Source organism: Carassius carassius, chromosome 21, assembly GCF_963082965.1.
Source record: "Carassius carassius chromosome 21, fCarCar2.1, whole genome shotgun sequence".
Taxonomy (NCBI): Eukaryota; Metazoa; Chordata; class Actinopteri; order Cypriniformes; family Cyprinidae; genus Carassius; species Carassius carassius.
Genome location: NC_081775.1, coordinates 30,119,043 through 30,140,967, shown reverse-complemented (window position 1 = coordinate 30,140,967; position 21,925 = coordinate 30,119,043). Strand labels below are relative to the sequence as shown.

The window sequence follows — 21,925 nt, the reverse complement described above, 5'->3', positions numbered from 1 at the left end:
CTTTAATGCTTTGTCTCCCATTCTCACCGACCTTTTCATAAACATCATAAAATTATTTTAAATGATCATACGCCTTCTTGCTACATGCTGCTGTCGTTTGCTGTTTTTTTTTTTGAAGACGCGTCACGCATGCGGCGGACGGCGGTCGACACTGGTGGCTGGTGTTGCCAGATTGGTGTTTTTCCACTACATATTAAGACCCGTTTACGGTGTGTTTTAGCCGGGTTTTCGCCTGGAAGGCTCTATAGAAATCTGGCACCCTACTGAACGAAGTTAACCTGAGAGAGCGTGCCGTTCACAGACACCAGAATGAACGAGTTCACAGTAACGTTCATCAGGCATTAATACAGCACGTTCAGTTCACGTTCGCCCAAAATATGAACGAGTTCATGAACTATCGTTCAATGAACGCGTTCAGGCACAACACTGGTGAAGGAAGCACCGGCATTTTAGCGATGACTCATCGGAACACCTCTGATTGGCCAATGCTTTAATAAGCTCAAAAGAATCATGTTTGATTTGTTATAATGCGCAGCGCTGTAAAACACAGCTATCTCTGGCTCAGCGCCAGCAAGCAATCACAGATCTGAATTTAGCAGCTGATGATATGACTTGCTGAACGTACTCGCACCGGTGTGATTGTATTAATATTAATAAAATCTTAATCGGCTATTTTTTGTCTTTTGGAAGCTGCATTCAACTTGACTCCCCTCTGTTATAAGCCACACGTACAACAAACTAATATCACAGTGGTATCGTGTACTGTAATCGAATGTAGCCCAAGTTATTACCTGTTAAACAGTAGACAGCACACGCGGTGTTCATCTAATAAGGATCTCCATCGCTAGCAAATAATAGCCTTTGCAGATTTGCTTTCAATTCAGTGCAGTTCCAGCCCCGTTTTCAACGCTCTTTCTGTTCTTAAACGTTACAACTCTGAGTGAACCACTTCAGATGCTCAGCGCGTGCGGCAGGGAACTGAACGACTCATTCAAACTGATTCATGAACCAATTCACTCGTTTGCCAATTGGTTTGATCAAGCCTTTGAACAGAATTGACTCATTCGCGAATGGGCATCGCTCATTGTCCAGAGAAAAGTAGATGGCGCGTTTGGAATAAACTGAAGCATTTATAACATTTATTGCATTAAGATAAAGTAACGAGAGGAGCGTCACCCACAGTAACGAAGTAAAAGTACAGATGTTTCCCCAAAAATTTACTCAAGTAAGAGTATAAAGTACCCATCTTTAAATATACTCCGAAAAGTATTAGTTACCCCAAAAAATTACTCAAGTAAATGTAACTCGTTACTACCCACCTCTGGACGATTATTAGGTTGAACGTTCAGAATACGATTCCATAGGTTATATTTCAGCACGAATTTCGCGAATGGACAGCGACTCTTAAGTAGCACGTAGAACGCGTTCACGTCAAGTAAAGTTTTTGGGAAAAGCACGTGGAATTGCGGCGAGCGTTTATAACCTTGCACGTTGAGAGTGCTCTTCAGAACTAAGATACATCGTTATCGGGAAACTCGACCCAGATCAGATTTAAGCATAGATTAAAGTGAATCGGTTCAAAGGAGTCATTAGTTCGCAAATCGGACGAGTCATTAGTGGACAGATATGCTCATAAGCTCCGCGCATATAACGTTACTCCCAAATATATTTTTAGGTCGCACAGATTAAATTTCAGGAGCATATAAGACAAAAATGTTGGCAATTTCGAGCCTTGTAGAAGCTGATAAACGTTCTAGCTAGAAGTAAGCAATAACCAACCAAGTTAGCCTACTTTGCAAAGTTAACGTTAGACCAGAATCATTTAACATTAATGTTATGGAATCATGATAAAAAAGATCTATTGATTGGTTAAATTTTACTAGACCTGCATATTGGTTAAATTTTACTAGACCTGCATATAAAAATGAAATACAAATTTATTGGATTTGCTTACATGAATCACCCGTGTTCACGGTCTTCGTCAGTCAACTGAAGCTGTTCACGTGAGTAGATGGTTGGGTGTGTGCGCATTCAGAACGGTGCGCGTACACTTTGAACTTCAATCGTGACAATTTATTGGACTACTTGCGGAGTGACATGACGACATGATTCAAAGGCACAAAAAACGTTGACAGCGGTAAACGATCATTATGTTTACCAATACCCGACCCATCGCAACCGCCTACAGACCCAACCCCCCCAACACCACCCCTCCCCCCCCCCCCCGCTCTTTTTTTTTTTTTGCATGATTTACGAGAGCATCATTTTCAGGTCGGAAAAGCCGAATTTCCAGATTTTTCGGAAGAATCACACCCCTGAATAATGTCCATAGTAAATCTTGCAGATGTTCATGATTGTTACCGTAGATTCGTTGCCGTCCAGTAGGTTTTGCGTGAGTCTGCGCAGCTCCAGAAGATTAGCGTGTAAACTCCCCGTCGGGACGTCTTTAGCCGACAGCGTCTCTGAAGACTCGTCCATGGAGGAGTCTGTGGATAAGGCGGAGTCTGTGATGTCATTTCCTCTCAGCTGGGAGCAGATGGATCGCACCTGACAGTAAGCCTCCCACAGCTGCAGCCGGAGCTGAAGAAAAGTGCAAACTGAATGTAATGTTCTCCAACCTTTTAATGCATGTTAGCTGCTATTAAATGAAAATGTATTATAGATTCAGTTTATATTAAATGCATATAGCTTAACTTTAGAGTGCTTTTCTGGCCCTCTTTATGTAGTATATTTATATAGTAATTTCATAATTACTTCTGTTGTCTTTGAAATTTGTTAAAGTACTGGCATTTATAAAAAAAAAAAAAAACTAAAATATACTTTAATGCCATTTTTTTTAAACATACATGTCATCATGTATTTAAATATATTAATAATTACACAATTGTAATAATGAAGTTGCAATTTAGTACATTTAATATATTGACTTTCACTGTAATATTAAATAAAACACTACAGGTAAAATTATAATCAAGTACTTTATATGTGCATTAGTATGATTATTCACATCAAAAGTGTACTTTTTGAAAGATTTAAAAATGTTAAACATTGAAATATAATGATTTATAATGACCTTTAAAGTAAAACTTTTAATTTTACATGATTACAATTTGTACTTTATAAAACTTAAGTGTGAAATAGTCTTTCAAGTATACTTAATTGGCCTTTTATTTCATTAATATTTTGATATAACATAAGAAATGTACTTTTACATGTGCACATTCAATACAAATAAGCACCCTTCTTCTTCACAAGGGTTTCTCTGCACAGTTTGTCCTACATGTGAATGATTCCTCAAATTCTGTGGCTTAATCACATTTGACATTTTAACAGAAAGCATGCCACAGAGTTTCAATGCATTTTGTTTCAATGCGGTTTTTAAAGATCCTTTTACAGGCATTTGCTCATGCAAAATGCAATTTCTAGTCTATGGAATATATTTGGCATTGGTTATCCATGTTAAAATATTACATATTAAAACATACTCTACTGTTCAAAACATTAAGTTTAGTAAAAAATTTTAATGTTTTTGAAAGTTTTTTATGCTTGCTAAAGTTTAATTTTTAAATAAAAAAAAACAGGACAAATTATAATATTTTGAAATATTATTACAATTTCAAATAAGTATTTTCCATATGAATATATTTTAAAATATAATTTATTTCTGTGATGCAATTCTGAATTTTCAGCATCATTACTCCAGTCTTTAAACAGTGTCACATAATCCTTCAGAAATCATGATAATATGCTGATTTACTATTCAAGAAACATTTCTGATTATTATCAGTGTTGAAAACGGTTGTGCTGCTGCATATTTCTGTGGAAACTGATACATTTTATTTTTCAGGATTCTTTGATGTAAGGAAAGTTCTAAAGAACAGCAATTACTTGAAATAGAAGTATTTTGTAACATTATAAATGGCACTTTTTAATCAATCCATGTGGTCAAGGATTTCTAACTGAAAAAAAATAACTGAAAACTTGCCATTCTTGTGTAGAATAATCATCAGACGATCAGTGAACGGAACGTGCTCACTATGATTTGAACTAAAAGTTACTCAATAAGCAATCAATGTCAGTCAGAAACAGTGGGCGATTCAAGGCTGATGTACCTGCTCTCTCTCCTGCTCCAGCTCCTCCTGCTCCATGCTCTGCTCGATCTCACAGAGGATGCTGTGTGGGTTCGGACTGAAGCCCTGTAGACTGCGTTCCTCCGTCAGCTCCTCCAGACGAGCGCTCAGCTGCCTGTGAGACACACGCACTTCCTGCAGCTCCAGCTGACTCTGGCGCAGCTGATACGAACACACGAGAGTCAGAAAACACTCAGGGCACACCTGAGAGAGCACAACCGCTCGACCTAGAGATGTTTAGTTCGCTCAGTCACTCCTGAGAAATAAACGAGCCGAACGCGACTCGTCTGTCAGTGTACATGATGCGTCATGGTAAGGAAGTGTGTGCCCACAATGTCATTGTGTAAATATGCTATTCTCAGGCATTTTTTTGTCACCTATGATTCATTTATTCCACAACCACAAGTGTCTGATTATAGAAATAAATCAGTTTTTGTAATGTTGTGATTCATCTCAGAGCGCAGTATTCACCGTTGTGCTTTATTAGACTGTCTATGATGCTAAATTAATCTCTTTTTACATGCATGGTTTCTGCGGTTTGTTGTTTATGATGAGAGAATTTGCGATCAAAACTCTGATGTCTAATGACTAATCTACATGCCTCTGATTGGCCTTTGCCAAACAGAAACGTGATTGGTTGTTATTCTCAGCGCTTCAAATAACAACATGTAAAAAGAAATCTGATGCAATGTGTGCAGATTTAAATGTAATGACGCTTTTCACATCAACATTTAATTTTAATTTTAATCTATATACTATATACTGTTAATTCCTTACTAGGGTGCACAATATTTATTTTTTCCAAAGCTGCAACTAAAAAATTATTGGAGTGTGTATTATAAGGAAAAAAAAATAACATCAAACAGTTTTGTGCTATTCATTTTTTTTAGAGGTAAATATGTTTTAATGGAGAATTAAATGACTTGGGTGCTTTCTAAACAACAGTATGTCCTGAAAATCTTGAACTGATGTAAAAAAGAAAAGAAAACGAGAACTGGAATAAGAGTGAATCAAAGAATCAAATCACTGTTTCTCTAACAAAACAATGGACTGCTAATCTCTAATAACACTGAACTAAATGGAGAAAGAAGAGGAATGACCTCTGTGGAATCACTTTTTTTTATTCGTTTATTCTCACTCCGTTTGGACTGCAGCTTTTATCTGCTGAGTTGTCAATGGTTTCCTTTAATTTCCTTTCAACAGTTTCAGGTACATTCTGTTCAGCTGGTTTAATACCTTTTTATAATGTATGAATGGATGTACCTGCTAGAATTAACCTTAAAATAAAAAAGGCAATTAAAAAAAATATATATATTTTGCTAAAAGACAAACGAAGCCTATTTTAGGACCATAATGATTTTTTTTACATTATTGCATTATTTCACATAGTTCATATTAATTAAAGTAATTTATTTATAACATTTTGGTCATTTTATATATTTATATATAGGGGAAAATATATAAATAAATAATAAATCACTCAATTTGGTCATAATATATTTCATAAATATATTTAGGACAAACCTTATAAACCCTAATATTTTAACTATGTATAGTTCTAGGGACAAGAAAATACATTTCCAATCACTGAGTAAATTAAAAAAAAATTATATATATATATAATATATATTTGTGGGTGTGTGTGGGGGGGGGGGGGGTCAAAGACGTTAAGATGTCCGCATCAAAAGAAATTTACAAAAGTGATTTTATTTCCATAAATAAATTATTAAATGCAAAACAACATGCATGTTCTGACATGTACATATTAAAATATATAAAATAATAAGTGAGCATATTAAATTTTACTGGGTTTTAAATGAGTAAAATATTCTTACTGACAAATGGGCAAAACTTAGGATAGTGGCAAAAAAAAAAAAGTAAAATAAAAACGAATTAGTATTTGGGGTGAAAGTAATATATATATATGTATATATATATATATATATATATTTATATATATATATATATTTATATATATATATATATATATATATATATATATATATATATATATATATATATATATATATATATTAATTTGTTATAAACTGATTTTTTTTGTAAATATGCTTGACAAGATGGTTACACTGAATGACATCTGTAAATCAGTGGAAAATGTATGATATTTATATTTTGCTTGGAAAAACAAAAAATACAATTACATGAAACAGAAAACTTTTGTTTTTAAAGAAACTAAATTTTAAAGCAGTATTGCTCTGTCTTTGACCCATGTATATATGTATGTTGGTGTGTGTGTGTGTATGTGTGTATATATATATATATATATATAGAGATACATACATACATATAGGTAGTATAAGTAAAAATGACTGAAAATATATTTCTGTGAATATATTTTAAAAAATATAAAAAAATGTGTTGTTATTGTTTTTGGGTTTTAAGCTATTTTTTTACTAGTTTTTTCCTTCATGTCTGAAGCATAAATATTTTATGTTATCTATGGCATTTATTTCCAATACATATATACAGTACAGTTTTACTTCCCATGATTTCTGCTCATCAGTGTTCAGATATTTACTGAAAAACAAGACAAAAGTACTACTTAATCAGATGTGTCCATTTGTTTTGCAGCGTGACGGCGTCTCACCTGTAGGTCCTTCTGGTGACACTGTTTCTCCAGCACCAGCGATCGCTCTCTCAGCTCGTCCACCGTGTGCTGCAGCTGCTCGTTCTCCTCCAGCATGGCCTTCACACGCCGCTCCACTTCCTGTTTACGCTCTGACAACATCTTTATCTGCGCAACGAGAGCGGGAAGAACACCAGGTTACTGACATCAGCATTATACAGCTTTAGTCTCTGATTCAGACCAAAACATCTGCAAACGCTACAAATGAATGAATCACAATATATCTGAACCGTTATCAGGTTTTCAGTAAAAACTCAAGTGTGGTTTAGTGGATTAGTGTAATATCTCCTGTAGTTGTGGGAATGCTGTGTTGCCAGGCATCGGTAGGGAGTCACTAACTCCTCCATAGTCAGGAATGTGCTCTTAATAACAGAAACATATTAAAACTACCCCTAGAAAATGCTTTTGCTCAAAGGTTGCCCTTTCACAGTTTGGAAAATCTGATGAGTTCTCAGTTGTTTTCTTTAACAAACACACATTTAGTACACGCTTTAAAGGAATAGATCACCCAAAAATGACAATTTGCTAAAAGTTATTCACTCTCAGGACATCCAAGATGTAGGTTTGGATTACATCACTTGCTCATCGATGGATGCTATTCAGTGAATGGGTGACGTCAGAATGAGAGTCCAAACAGCTGATAAAAACATCACAATAATCCACAGCACTCCAGTTCATCAGTGAACATCTTGAAAAGACAAACGCTGTGTGTTTGTACATGAAACAGATCCATCATGAGAACTTTTTAAACCTATAATTTCCAGCTAAAATATGAGTCCATAATCCATAATAACGCTTCCTCCAATGAAAAAGTATGTCTCGTCTGAGAAATCTGCACAGATCAAGCAATGTTTACAAGCATAAACAGCTCTAAACAAATATGTGAGTGGATATTGATGTGGGAGAGAACAAGAGATGGCCTTTTCACTGGAGGAAGTGATGTTTAGCCGGAAGAAATGGTGTGAAGTAAAATGATGGATTTGTTACTTACAAACACAGAGATTTTGTTTCACCAGACATTAACTGATGAACTGGAGTGCTGTGTATTATTGTGATGTTTTTATCAGCTGTTTGGTCTCTCATTCTGACGGCACCCATTCACCGCAGAGTATCCATTGTTGAGCAAGTGATGCAATGCTACATTTCTCCAAATTTGATGAAGAAACAAACTCATTTACATCTTGGATGGCCTGAGGGGTGAGCACATTTTCAGCCAATTTTCGTATTTGTTTGAGATTTTCCTTTAAGTATCAGCATCATCTCGAATGCTTCTCAAACATTTCTTGGAGACATTAAAATCAGTTTTTAAAATGAGTTCTCACCCTCATGTTTTGACCTAGATCTGCTAACCTAGTTCACCAGCACTTGAGGGATTCTCTGTGATTAACCCTATGCTGCACCTTCCTTCAGAACCACTGGACGTTTAACGTATATGTCGGCTTCTCTTGAAATGTTCATTTTAATATGGCATCAATGGTATATGTATTTCCCAGTCAGCTCAGAAGCATCATGGATTGGAATAGACTCCTGTTTCTCTCTGTTTGGCACTGACTGCAGTTTCGGGAACACCCAGACATTGCAGCATTTGCTCTTAAAATAGAACAGAATAGAAAGTTTTCCTCGTTCAATTACAGCTCTAGTACACACTCCACATGGGAGTCTCGCTGCTGAAGCACCTTTACATCTACATCTAGCTGCTATATTGAGCATTGAGTTCTCTCCCATTCATTCTTCTATCAGACACCTGTCTTTGCTTCTTTATACAGTATGTGGTCAACTGCAGTGTTGGACATTAACAGTGGCTTGAGGCAAAAATGCCAGCAAAATGAACAAAAATGCCCTCCAAATGATAGATTCTTGGACAAAAATTGCTCCTGCACTATTGAACTAAACTGATTATTTATATTACGGTTACATTACGATCTGCTCATGTAGCATCCAGGTTTATTATAGTTAACTAAAATTAAAGCATATATATATATATATATATATATATATATATATATATATATATATATATATATATATATATATATATATATATATATATATATATATATATATATATTCAACTAGCTAGTACATTGTAATTTTATTTTAATTTAGTTTAACTTAATATAACAAAAAATAAAAATACAAAACTAAAATTTAAATAAATATATAGTTAATTATAATTTGTATCGACATACAGTATATAAAATAAATAATTCTTAAATGACAAAAGCACAACAAAATTACTAAAATTAAATTAAAATGAAAACTAAAAAATATATAACAAAAACGTCAAACTGAAATATTAATTTTGGACATATATAAAATAAACAAAAACTACTAAAAATGACAAAAACTACCAAACAATAATATTGCTCGCCAACCATTTAATTGTATTGATTACATTTTATACAGGCCATTTAATAATCTCATGTCTTTATGCAGTTTTTGTGTGATTACATTTGTACGACTATCAAGCAGCATTAAACAGCCTGTGTAAATATACAAAAATGGCATGTGAGACGGCTTCGGAATGTAAAGATGACTTCTGTTGATGTTCATACATTATACTGGTAACACTATAATATTGTGTATTAACTGACTGAATCTCAATAACTGTCATAAAAGACAACACAGATGCATTTAATAGGATAATAATAAAAACTGCCTTTATGAAGGTAAAAAAGTGGTCTGTAGTGATGGAGGGAGAGTTGAAGTGATCCTGTTAATCAGCTCTGGTCTGGACCACTAATCATCTGACTAATTACCCTCGGTCTGTGATGCTGTAACCTCCAGAGACTCGTCTCAGTGCTGTGTGCTTCTCATTTCTCTGACTGCTGAATATCTTCTGTGGCAGTGCCATGATTCAGTGAAGTATCAGATGATATTATCAATCTACTTTTATATGCAGTGGGGTCCCAATATTTGGGACATTTACTTTTATATATATAAATGGAGAATTTTTTATAATAAAATTTTTTCTCATTTATGATTTAATGTTTAATAATCAGAATATTAAAAAAAATTACATATTTTGCAAATGTATTTAATTTTAGTTAAATGAGAAAAAGTATAATAATTGTTACTAGTGGCCTCAGGTCTGTAAACTCTGTTTGATTGTAGACCTGTATCATGTTGTTTAATCGCTAATGTTCCCATACTGGGGAAAAAAGGCGCAAATGTACTTCAAATATATGTTCAATGTGTACAATGTGGCTTTATGAAATATATTTTTCAATATCATCTTCAAATGCAAGATTGTATTCCAAAATATACTTTGATGAGGAAGAAACACATTTCCAATCTTAGAAAACATTACAGGTGAATGCAATATTTTACAATTTGACAATATAAATATATTTAGATTAGAAATCGATAAAAAAATACTAAAACTTAACGAAAACATATGTATTTAAATATATACATTAGCAATATATTTTGGCAATTTTACATGTTTTGAAATATATAAAAAATATTTGTGAAAATATATAATTTTTGTGGTATGATTTTTCAGCAAAAATATATAGAAATATATTTTATTTCAATTTAATTAGAAAAATGGAAAATGGTGCTGTTTGTTTATAGGCCTGTACAGTGTTGATTAATTGCTACTGTGCTTCAAATAATACCATCATTTTAATGTCTAAATCTATAGTAAAATATTATGTTAAAACCATAGAACAGAGATCATGTGCTTTATCTGAGCTACATGGCTATATATCATTATCTGTCATGCCATTATATCACAACGCTTATTGTCCAGTGCTCTGTGGTGAGATTAGGTGTTGGAACATGCAAGAACAGTGGATTTCTCCTTCAGTCACATGATGGAGAGCCTTTTGATCAATATTTGTGAATTGATAGGGCTGAATATTGTTGAATTCTCAGTATCTGACAAATCTCATATGTTTCAGGATCAGCAGCCTGTCAGAGAGCAGATGGCAGAAGTCAGCACGTTAGCGTTAAGATTGCTTTTAAGAGTGGAAAGTGTCAGTTTTCAGTCATGTTAAGTCCTGAATTGACTTTATGTAGTCATACCGTGTTAGAAGAAGAAATCCACCTTTATATCGAAACGTTTTACAAAATATAATAAAATACAGTTGATGTGAAATGGCCACATGCAGAACAAAACCAGATACATTAGTCATGCAGTAGATGTGGAGAGTTTTTTTTTTTTTTTTTTGGTACGTATCGGTCTATAATTATTTTTTTATTCAATATCTTTTTCTCCTGAAATCTACTGGAATGTTTACAAAATTTCTTGAATATTTTAGTGTTTCATGGTCATTTTCCAACTCTAAATCAGGCTGATAATGTCACTTATCAGGCCGGTCCATGTTGCTGAAAAATCAGTAGGTGTGAATATCGACATGTGGGCTCTGTTCCAAAACCTAGTGAGCTGCTTTGTTGTCCGTATTGTCTACATAGGCAGCAGCCATCTAAGGGAGCATCATGAAATGAAATAAATGACTGGTCTGGGTTTTGTTTCTAAGCTAATGATGGAATTCTCTAAAAAGCATAAAAACACACTGAAAAAAAAAATAATTTGATTTGTATTTTTGTCTTGTTTTCCTGTTTTAACAATATTAAATCAAATAATTAAATCAAAATACATTTACTTGAGCAAAATTACCTTTATTACGCAAAATATATTTTCTGTAAAAAAAATTAAAAATAAAAAAATAAACGCATTGTGCTAAATATAAATAAATAAATAAAAATCTGCCAGTGGGGTAAGAAACACAAATATAATGGAAAATAATATTATTTTTATCACCCTAATTGTAGATAGTCTTTCTTGATTTAAGCAAAAACTCACTTCTTTTTTATTTATTTTTCTATCATTTTTTTCTCAAATAAATCTATCTTGATTTTAAGAATGTTTAGATATTTAAAAATACTGAGTAAGAAAATGTGTTTGTTTTTTTTGTTGTTTTTTTGCAGTTTACATCACAGAAACCTACCCATATTAGGTAAAACAGTTTATATTTTGTTTTAATCAATACTTTTCAGTACTGAATGAAGTTATACATTTATAGCTAATATTTATCTTGCCATTTTGGATAAATGCCAACACTAAATTTGCACACACACACACACACACAAATGCTGACTTACGAAAATCGTAAGAAGCTCTGCTGCTTAAAATAAAAGAATAAAAAAACTGTAACAAAATAAAAATATAAAAACATACATAGCTAAAATAACTTAAATAAAGATGAATAAAAAATTACAGAGACTAAAGTTAACTAAAATTAAAATCATAATGGAAAAATACAAATCAAAATGAATTTGAAATATTATGTATGTATATATATATATATATATATATATATATATATATATATATATATATATATATATTAATTTGAGTCAATACTCAAGTAACAGTAGCAGGTCACGATGTTTTGGAGTTAATCTACAGATCCACATTTTTCCCTGAATGAAAATTTCCCAGATTGTGTTGATTGAGATTTGAAGGAAGCTTTGTTTTAAGATTGTTCTTGTGAACAGACCAGCGTCATGAGCGTGTCCAGTGATGACGGCCTGTGAAACTCACGCTGTCACAACAAAGATGCCAGCCAGGAGCCAATTACACGACCGTCTTTCACTGATGAGTTCCTGAAGAGGCCCACATTCACTTTGTGCAGTTGTTTTGATGCTCAGACGTGACATAAAGCCATGGGGATATGATCGCACAATGAGATCATCACATCACAAAACCAACATGCAGAAAAGAGGAAGCGCTTCATGAGCACTTACTTCAAGGCCTTGCTGTTTAGTGCAGGAAACAAATCATAATTTGAGGAAGGAAACGAAGGAGAGCAGATTTTGAAATATATATATATATATATCTTGGTGTCATGACTAATTGCATATAAAAGAATCCACATCCCATAATGCCTCACCTCGGCTTGTAGGGTCTCAAGGCGTGTCATGTGCTGGTTGGTGGAGATGCTTTTCTCCTTGAAATCATCCCATAAAGAATGGACCTGAGTAGACAACTGTTTCTCCACCTCAGCAGCCTGTGAACACAAACACAGACATTAATATCAGGTCCTTACAGATATTTAGTTTATACAGGATACTTCATGCAGTTTGTTCAGTATATAGTATGCAGATGGTCTGTATGAATGGAGCACTGTTTGTCTGCAACATTATTAATAAAAAAAAAATTTTTTATTAGATACTGAACTGATTCTGTAGTCATTTTTGAGATATTCATACATTTTTTTTTTTATTAAATATTTATTTAATTTGTTTATTTTTTTACATTTTATTATACTTTTAAAGAAACAGGTTTACAAGTTACTATGAAAGTTTTTAGTCAGTGGATTTAACTATGATTTTATTTTTATATTTTGTTTTGACAAAATCAGTTTTTCAAGGTACTCAGTTGAGACTAAGGGTGTTTTTAAAGAAATTAGTAGCATTAGACAGTGTAGATATTCCACTGTTTTCCGTCTGTAAAATAATTTAGCTAATTTTAGACCGCAAACCTAACTGCTTCATACTAGCTGTTTCATGAATCGAGCTGATCTTTAACCTTTTGACTTCATAATGTTAATGTAGCAAAAAAAAAAAAAAAAAGTTTAGCACATCTATCACTGTGAGAAGTTAGTGGTATTTCAGTTTCTTTTTAAATGGCATTCAATGATGCACAAATGCATTTGAAACACTCACGTGAAGATCACATTATTATGATTTCACACATAAATGTATTAAAAGAGAGGCGAAGCCTGTTGCAGCCCCAATAATCTATCAGCGTGATTCATTTTACAGAGAAGTCAGAGAAATTCCACCGACCCATAAACACACACACACACACACATGCTCATTGATCACACTTGGCCTTTCGGAGCGTCTGTAGAACGTTCCAGCAGAGATCCTTGTGTTTTTCCGAGCCGATTGGATGGCTGTGATCAGGCCACTGCAGCTGTGAGAAACACTCATTACCATCAGCCAGACTGCAGACGCTAAACTGACTCGCATCATCTGTGACTGTCACCATGGAGACCACAGAATCTTCGTGTTCAACATGACGTATGAAAGCAACAATGAAACTCACGTCCTCATCAACTTCGCTGTTGCTACATCTCGTGCTAGAAACCATCTGAACGTGTTTTATCTGAATTTCTATCAGATTATGCAACAGGACTGTAACTATAACCTATGACTGAAAATACAGCTAAAACCAGCCTAAGCTGATTGGTTGCCTTGGCTGGTCTCCCAAGCTGGTTTTAAAGTGGTTTTGGCCACTGTCATGCTAGTCTTAGCTGGTCTTAGCTGGTTTTTGCAGTTATTTTATTCTTAATTTTTTTTACTGAATCAACTGGTTTTAGCTGGTTTTAGCTGGATTAACATAGAAACATTCTAACAACATGGTAGTAACTTGCTAATCAGGCTAGAAACATGCTTTTAACATGGTTTTGACCACTGTCATGCTGGTCTTAGCTGGTTTTTAGCCAGTCAGACATGCTAGCAACATGCTAGTAACTTGCTAATCTTACTAGCAACATGCTAGTCTTTTACTAATGCTGGAATCATGCTAGCGACATGCTAATTACATGATAATCCTGCTGAAGACATGTTAGTAACTTGCTAGTCATGGTAGCAACATGCTAGTTACTTGCTAATCATGCTAACAACATGTTAGTGACATGCTAGTCACTTGCTAATCATGCTAATGACATGCTAGTCACTTGCTAATCATACTAGGAACATGCTAGTAACTTGCTAGTCATGCTAGCAACATGCTAGTCAATTATTAAACTTCCTAGCAAAATGCTAGTCACTTGCTAATCATGCTGGAAACATGCTAGGGACATGCTGGTTAAAACAGAAAACCGAAAATTACAAAAAATAAAATGAAAAAACACCTTAATGGCACATATTACTATTCTAAGATGCACCTTTTATGGGGGTATATGAGGTACAGAGTTTTTGTTGATTGTACTGAACATAAAAAATAAAAATAAATAAATAAAACGGTTTAGATTTTACTTAGATGTAAATTTTCATTCAGAAATAGGAAATGTAAAAAAAAAATACAAAGAAAAAACAATTAACAATGAAATAAACATGAAATTTTGAAGTATTTTCTTGCAAAACGTACTTCAATAATCTTTTTTTTATTTAAAATAATAATAATAATAATTCACTTTAGGTGTTGTATGTCTTTGCACACTTTTTTTCTAACGGTATGTCTAAGTTATAGATTCCTAACTCTCTTTATTCACTTGTATATCTGTGATGAGATTTTTCATGAAGGTTCGAGTTGTGCATTTCCTGATAGGATGAAAGTCCTGATTAAAGAAAAAAGTATTTCTAAAATAATACTCAGCTGTTTTGAGAACAAAGTGGAATCTGTTTCAGAAACGTCACCCATCTTGACCTTGTGTTAAACTCTCTGTTTGCTGCAGATAAAGACTGGAGCCAGATAAAGAAATGTTATAGGTAGCAGGTTTTCCCTTGTAGAGCCCTGAATCAGATTGCTGAACTTCTCATTAGTCTGATATTGTTTCAAATTTAGGCCAAAAAAAAAAAATACTCACGAAGTAATCACGGGAAATTTGAAGGAGTTCAAGTGAAGCTGTTATCTATATTTACTGTGATTTGTTCTGTTGACAGGTGCAAACAGAGATCACTGAAGTTTTTGGGGAACAGGGAGCTTAGGCTTCACAGAAATAAACATCTACCAAGAAAAAAAAAATGCAATGTCACTTCCTTTCTATCTTTACAAGTTTAGTGATTTTATTTATTTATAAAAAAAAATTCCCAGCTAACAAAAATTTTTTAAGAATATTTTTCTAACATTCCCGTTAAGTTATAAAAATGTTATTTCTGAATGTTTTTTAAATGTTCATGCACCCAGGTTTATTTTTTTATGTTTTAAAAATTAAATTCTTTATAAGAATGTTAAGGGAACATTCCATGTTATCTTTTTTATCATTATGGCGAATTGGCGATGTTACTTTTCTGAACATTCTGAAAAAGCATAGTTTTTTCAACAACAACAAAAAAATTACATAAATGATTTATAATATTTTGGTGCTTATGTTTTGCAAACATTGTTAAAAGGGAACACTTTACAATAATGTTCCATTTCTTAACTATATTTAATTAATACACTAACATTAACTAGCAACGAGCAATACAATTGTTACAGTAATCATTAATTTTTATAAACATCATTTAATAAAAAATGCAGCTGTTCATTGCTCGTCCATATTAGCTCAGGACCATTAAATAACATTAATAGATACAACTTTTAATAATGTAATAGTAATTAAGATTAATAAATGCTTTAGGAGTATTTTTCTAATGTAGTTAACTGATGTTAACAAATAGGAACTTATCGTAAAGCATAACTTTGAACAAACATTCTTATTAACATTACTGTAACATTTGTTCATAATCTTAAATGAAATTCGCCAGAACAGTTTGAGAACATTCTGCCTTGTTTTTAAGTCTTTCATTTGGGAGGACTACAGTAAAAATGGACACAAATGAGTCAACAGTTGTCATACACAAATATTGAATAAATATAGTTGTTTTATTTTTTCTCTTTAGGTAAGTGATTTGATTTTTTTAAGCTTTTTTTAAGATTTGATTTCTTAAGCTAACTAAATTGTTTTATTATCATTATTTAATTTTTAATTTAAAAAGGGCAACATTCCATTTTATATATTTTTTTCTGTCTAGAATAATATTATAGTGATTCTACTTTTAAATATTCTGTAAATGTTACATTTGAAAAATTAAAACATTCGATGAATAATGTATAAACTACGGAGCCCTGCACATGACATGCAAGAAAAAATAAATAAATTGTGCGCACGATTTACTACTTCATTCATTCGATTTACTAAAACGTGCACACGATTACTATTACATTCCCTTGATTTGCTAAATTGTGCGCACAATTTAGCAAATCGAGGGAATGAATTAGTAAATTGTGCACACAATTTATAAATCGAGTGAATGAAATAGTAAATCGAGGGAACGCAATAGTGATCTTCTGAGAAAACTAATCCCGTCCGAATGCGAATGTCTGTGATTGCCAGCGATATTTTATTTCGCAACGCGTTTCCTCGTGTGTTTTGACCAATGTTAATTACCGTAGATGCTCTTACCGTGCGCATGTTTGATATATTTGCTTCCCGGCAAAGAAATAATAATAATAATAATAAATAAATAATAAAATCAAGAGCCAGATCACGTAAACTGTTAATACAGTTCCAGGTGGATGCTGCACACTGGTGGTGGATGAGGAGATACCCCCTGACAATGTAAGCGCTTTGAGTGCCTAGAAAAGCGCTATATAAATGTAATGAATTATTATTATTATTAATACTGGCTATTGTAATATCACCATCAGGCAAGATTACTCATGTGTTTTAATTACAGATGTACCTTTATGAAAATTAAACATGGGTTTAGCCTACTTCCTAAAAAAGGAAAACAAGTTAAACTAAAGAAACCACACATTAACATGGTTTTGCTATACTAGCCATTTAGTATTTATTGTGTAATTACACTAATGTTAATCAATCCGAATGCCTATATGCAATGCACGCATACAGAGCGCATGATCTCTGTGATGCCATGATGTACAAAACAGATCCTCTCACCTCTGTAATAAACAGAGATGTTAGTATCATAGTACTGAGACTGGTCTTAGTGCTGCGTTTGACACAATTGGCACACTTTGTTGGCATTAATGGAAGTGCATTAGCATGGTTTAAATCGTACTTATATGACCGCCATCAGTTCGTAGCAGTGAATGAAGATGTATCATATCGATCACAAGTGCGGTATGGAGTACCTCAAGGCTCAGTACTAGGGCCGCTACTCTTCACGCTTTATATGTTACCCTTGGGAGATCTCATCAGGAAACATGGTGTAAGCTTTCACTGTTATGCTGATGATACTCAGCTCTATATTTCTTCGCGGCCCGGTGAAACACACCAATTTGAAAAACTAATGGAATGCATAGTCGATATACAACCCGAATTCCGGAAAAGTTGGGACGTTTTTTAAATTTTAATAAAATGAAAACTAAAAGACTTTCAAATCACATGAGCCAATATTTTATTCACAATAGAACATAGATAACATAGCAAATGTTTAAACTGAGAAAGTTTACAATTTTATGCACAAAATGAGCTCATTTCAATTTTGATTTCTGCTACAGGTCTCAAAATAGTTGGGACGGGGCATGTTTACCATGGTGTAGCATCTCCTTTTCTTTTCAAAACAGTTTGAAGACGTCTGGGCATTGAGGCTATGAGTTGCTGGAGTTTTGCTGTTGGAATTTGGTCCCATTCTTGCCTTATATAGATTTCCAGCTGCTGAAGAGTTCGTGGTCGTCTTTGACATATTTTTCGTTTAATGATGCGCCAAATGTTCTCTATAGGTGAAAGATCTGGACTGCAGGCAGGCCAGGTTAGCACCCGGACTCTTCTACGACGAAGCCATGCTGTTGTTATAGCTGCAGTATGTGGTTTTGCATTGTCCTGCTGAAATAAACAAGGCCTTCCCTGAAATAGACGTTGTTTGGAGGGAAGCATATGTTGCTCTAAAACCTTTATATACCTTTCAGCATTCACAGAGCCTTCCAAAACATGCAAGCTGCCCATACCGTATGCACTTATGCACCCCCATACCATCAGAGATGCTGGCTTTTGAACTGAACGCTGATAACATGCTGGAAGGTCTCCCTCCTCTTTAGCCCGGAGGACACGGCGTCCGTGATTTCCAACAAGAATGTCAAATTTGGACTCGTCTGACAATAAAACACTATTCCACTTTGAAATAGTCCATTTTAAATGAGCCTTGGCCCACAGGACACGACGGCGCTTCTGGACCATGTTCACATATGGCTTCCTTTTTTGCATGATAGAGCTTTAGTTGGCATCTGCTGATGGCACGGCGGATTGTGTTTACCGACAGTGGTTTCTGAAAGTATTCCTGGGCCCATTTAGTAATGTCATTGACACAATCATGCCGATGAGTGATGCAGTGTCGTCTGAGAGCCCGAAGACCTCGGGCATCCAATAAAGGTCTCCGGCCTTGTCCCTTACGCACAGAGATTTCTCCAGTTTCTCTGAATCTTTTGATGATGTTATGCACTGTAGATGATGAGATTTGCAAAGCCTTTGCAATTTGACGTTGAGGAACATTGTTTTTAAAGTTTTCCACAATTTTTTTACGCAGTCTTTCACAGATTGGAGAGCCTCTGCCCATCTTTACTTCTGAGAGACTCTGCTTCTCTAAGACAAAGCTTTTATAGCTAATCATGTTACAGACCTGATATCAATTAACTTAATTAATCACTAGATGTTCTCCCAGCTGAATCTTTTCAAAACTGCTTGCTTTTTTAGCCATTTGTTGCCCCCGTGCCAACTTTTTTGAGACCTGTAGCAGGCATTAAATTTTAAATGAGCTAATTAAGTGGATAAAAGTGTAAAATTTCTCAGTTTAAACATTTGCTACGTTATCTATGTTCTATTGTGAATAAAATATTGGCTCATGTGATTTGAAATTCCTTTAGTTTTCATTTTATTAAAATTTAAAAAACGTCCCAACTTTTCCGGAATTCGGGTTGTAAAAAACTGGATGACGAGTAATTTCTTACTGCTAAATTCTGAAAAAACAGAGGTGTTAATTATAGGACCTAAAAACTCTGCTTGTAATAACCTAGAACACTGTCTAAGACTTGATGGTTGTTCTGTCAATTCTTCGTCATCAGCTAGGAACCTAGGTTTGCTATTTGATCGCAATCTATCCTAATGTAGCAGCAAGAGTTCTTACTAGAACCAGGAAGTATGACCATATTAGCCCGGTCCTGTCAACACTGCACTGGCTCCCTATCAAACATCGTATAGATTTTAAAATATTGATTATTACTTATAAAACCCTGAATATTTTAGCACCTCAGTATTTGAATGAGCTCCTTTTACATTATAATCCTCTACGTCCGCTACGTTCTCAAAACTCAGGCAATTTGATAATACCTAGAATACCGAAATCAACTGCGGGCGGCAGATCCTTTTCCTATTTGGCGCCTAAACTCTGGAATAACCTACCTAACATTGTTCGGGAGGCAGACACACTCAGTTTAATCTAGATTAAAGACCCATCTCTTTAACTTGGCTTACACATAACATACTAATATGCTTTTAATATCCAAATCCGTTAAAGGATTTTTAGGCTGCATTAATTAGGTAAACCGGAACCAGAAACACTTCCCATAACACCCTATGTACTTGCTACATCATTAGAAGAATGGCATCTACGCTAATATTTGTCTGTTTCTCTCTTGTTCCGAGGTCACCGTGGCCACCAGATCCAGTCTGTGTCCAGACCAGAGGGTCACTGCAGTCACCCGGATCCAGTACGTATCCAGACCAGATGGTGGATCAGCACCTAGAAAGGACCTCTACTGCCCTGAAAGACAGCGGAGACCAGGACAACTAGATCCCCAGATACAGATCCCCTGTAAATACCTTGTCTCAGAGAAGCACCAGGACAAGACCACAGGAAACAGATGATTCTTCTGCACAATCTGACTTTGCTGCAGCCTGGAATTGAACTACTGGTTTCGTCTGGTCAGAGGAGAACTGGCCCCCCAACTGAGCCTGGTTTCTCCCAAGGTTTTTTTCTCCATTCTGTCACCGATGGAGATTCGGTTCCTTGCCGCTGTCGCCTCTGGCTTGCTTAGTTGGGGTCACTTCATCTACAGCGATATCGTTGACTTGATTGCAAATAAATGCACAGACACTATTTAACTGAACAGAGATGACATAACTGAATTCAATGATGAACTGCCTTTAACTATCATTTTTTCATTATTGACACTGTTTTCCTAATGAATGTTGTTCAGTTGCTTTGACGCAATGTATTTTGTTTAAAGCGCTATATAAATAAAGGTGACTTAACTTGACTTGACTTGACTTGTTAGTCCCGTCCGAATTGGTACATGAAAATCACAGACGTCAGGTGGTAAGAATCAAAACTCAAACGTAGTTTAGAAAACTAGTCCCGTCCGAATAGGGCTATAGTTTAAGAGACTAAACTCAGTTCTCAGTTTTATTTTACTTAAAATTTTCCTTTTATTTTATTTTATTTTATAATTTTTTACATATGCAAATGATGCAATAGTTCTCATACATTGTGTGAATATAGAGTTAAAAATGAATGTACAGCTGCTGAGCTCAGAGCATCTGGAAGAAGTTTATGAGAAATGTTTGCATCTGATTTTTGATCACAAACTGTTATCTGGAAAAAGTCTTTTCCCAAGAAGCAACGGATTTAATCAAACATCTCTAGTGAATCCTAATTGTGATTTTCTTTCCCACAGGATCTAACATAATTCATGACGGCATTGAAAGCTGAAGCGTAATTACATCTGCATTACCTTCACGAATGATACTAATCATAAAGCCATTAGTCATTTTGGTGGCTGTCTATTCAACAGTGTCATTTCAGCGTGAATCGTGTCTGAATGTGGGCGGGAGTGAAGAAGGGAAGCTCTCGTGGTTTACGTGGAGCATTTTGTTGGATCGGTGAGGTTGTGTGTTCATTTATGATCCTGCTTTCAAACAAAGAAACCACTTATTACGGTTAAATAGTTACAGAATTTCAAATGCAGCTTCACAATGTCTCTGCACTTTATTAGTTATAGGTTCCATCACAGCACATTGTGTGTGTGGGGGGGGGGATTGAACATAACATTTGGGGTTGCCATAGTGATATGTGGGAATAGTGACTGGTGGTGATGATTTCCCTTAGTCATACTGTCAGAGGAGGAAACCTGTGACATTTCTGCGGTATAAACTGAAGACACTCAGATGAAATTTCAGATTGCTGGACAGTTCACACAGCAAATCACAAAATAAAGCAATGAACCACATTTAAAGAGTGGCGAGAGGGTTAAAAATGCTTTTCAGTAACCCCAGCAAAAGCTATACGATAAAACACAACAGGGATGTGATCATATTGCTAACATTCATTTTACATTAACCGCAAACGGATCACTTTCAGATGCACACCTCACTAGTGGGGTCGGTTTGCAGTTGGACTTTTTTCACAGTTTAAGTCTAGGTAAACCCGTATTACTGTCTTTCATAAATGTCATACTGTCAATAGCCTT

At 34.6% G+C, this 21,925-nt stretch overlaps 1 protein-coding gene across 3 annotated transcripts in view; it reads right to left on the bottom strand.

Moving 5' to 3' along the window:
- bicdl1 (BICD family like cargo adaptor 1) overlaps positions 1-21,925 on the bottom strand; it is a 50,080-nt gene that overhangs the window by 14,324 nt on the left and 13,831 nt on the right. For all 3 annotated transcript variants that reach the window (XR_009422835.1, XM_059504253.1, XM_059504252.1), the window contains exons 3-6: positions 12,678-12,794; positions 6,739-6,885; positions 4,113-4,292; positions 2,362-2,580 (exon numbers count right to left, since the gene is read on the bottom strand). Coding sequence is in view for 2 of the 3 variants with exons in the window: in XM_059504253.1 (XP_059360236.1) it covers positions 2,362-2,580; positions 4,113-4,292; positions 6,739-6,885; positions 12,678-12,794 (663 nt within the window). In the remaining variant the exon portion in view is untranslated. The remainder of the gene's footprint in view (positions 1-2,361; positions 2,581-4,112; positions 4,293-6,738; positions 6,886-12,677; positions 12,795-21,925) is intronic.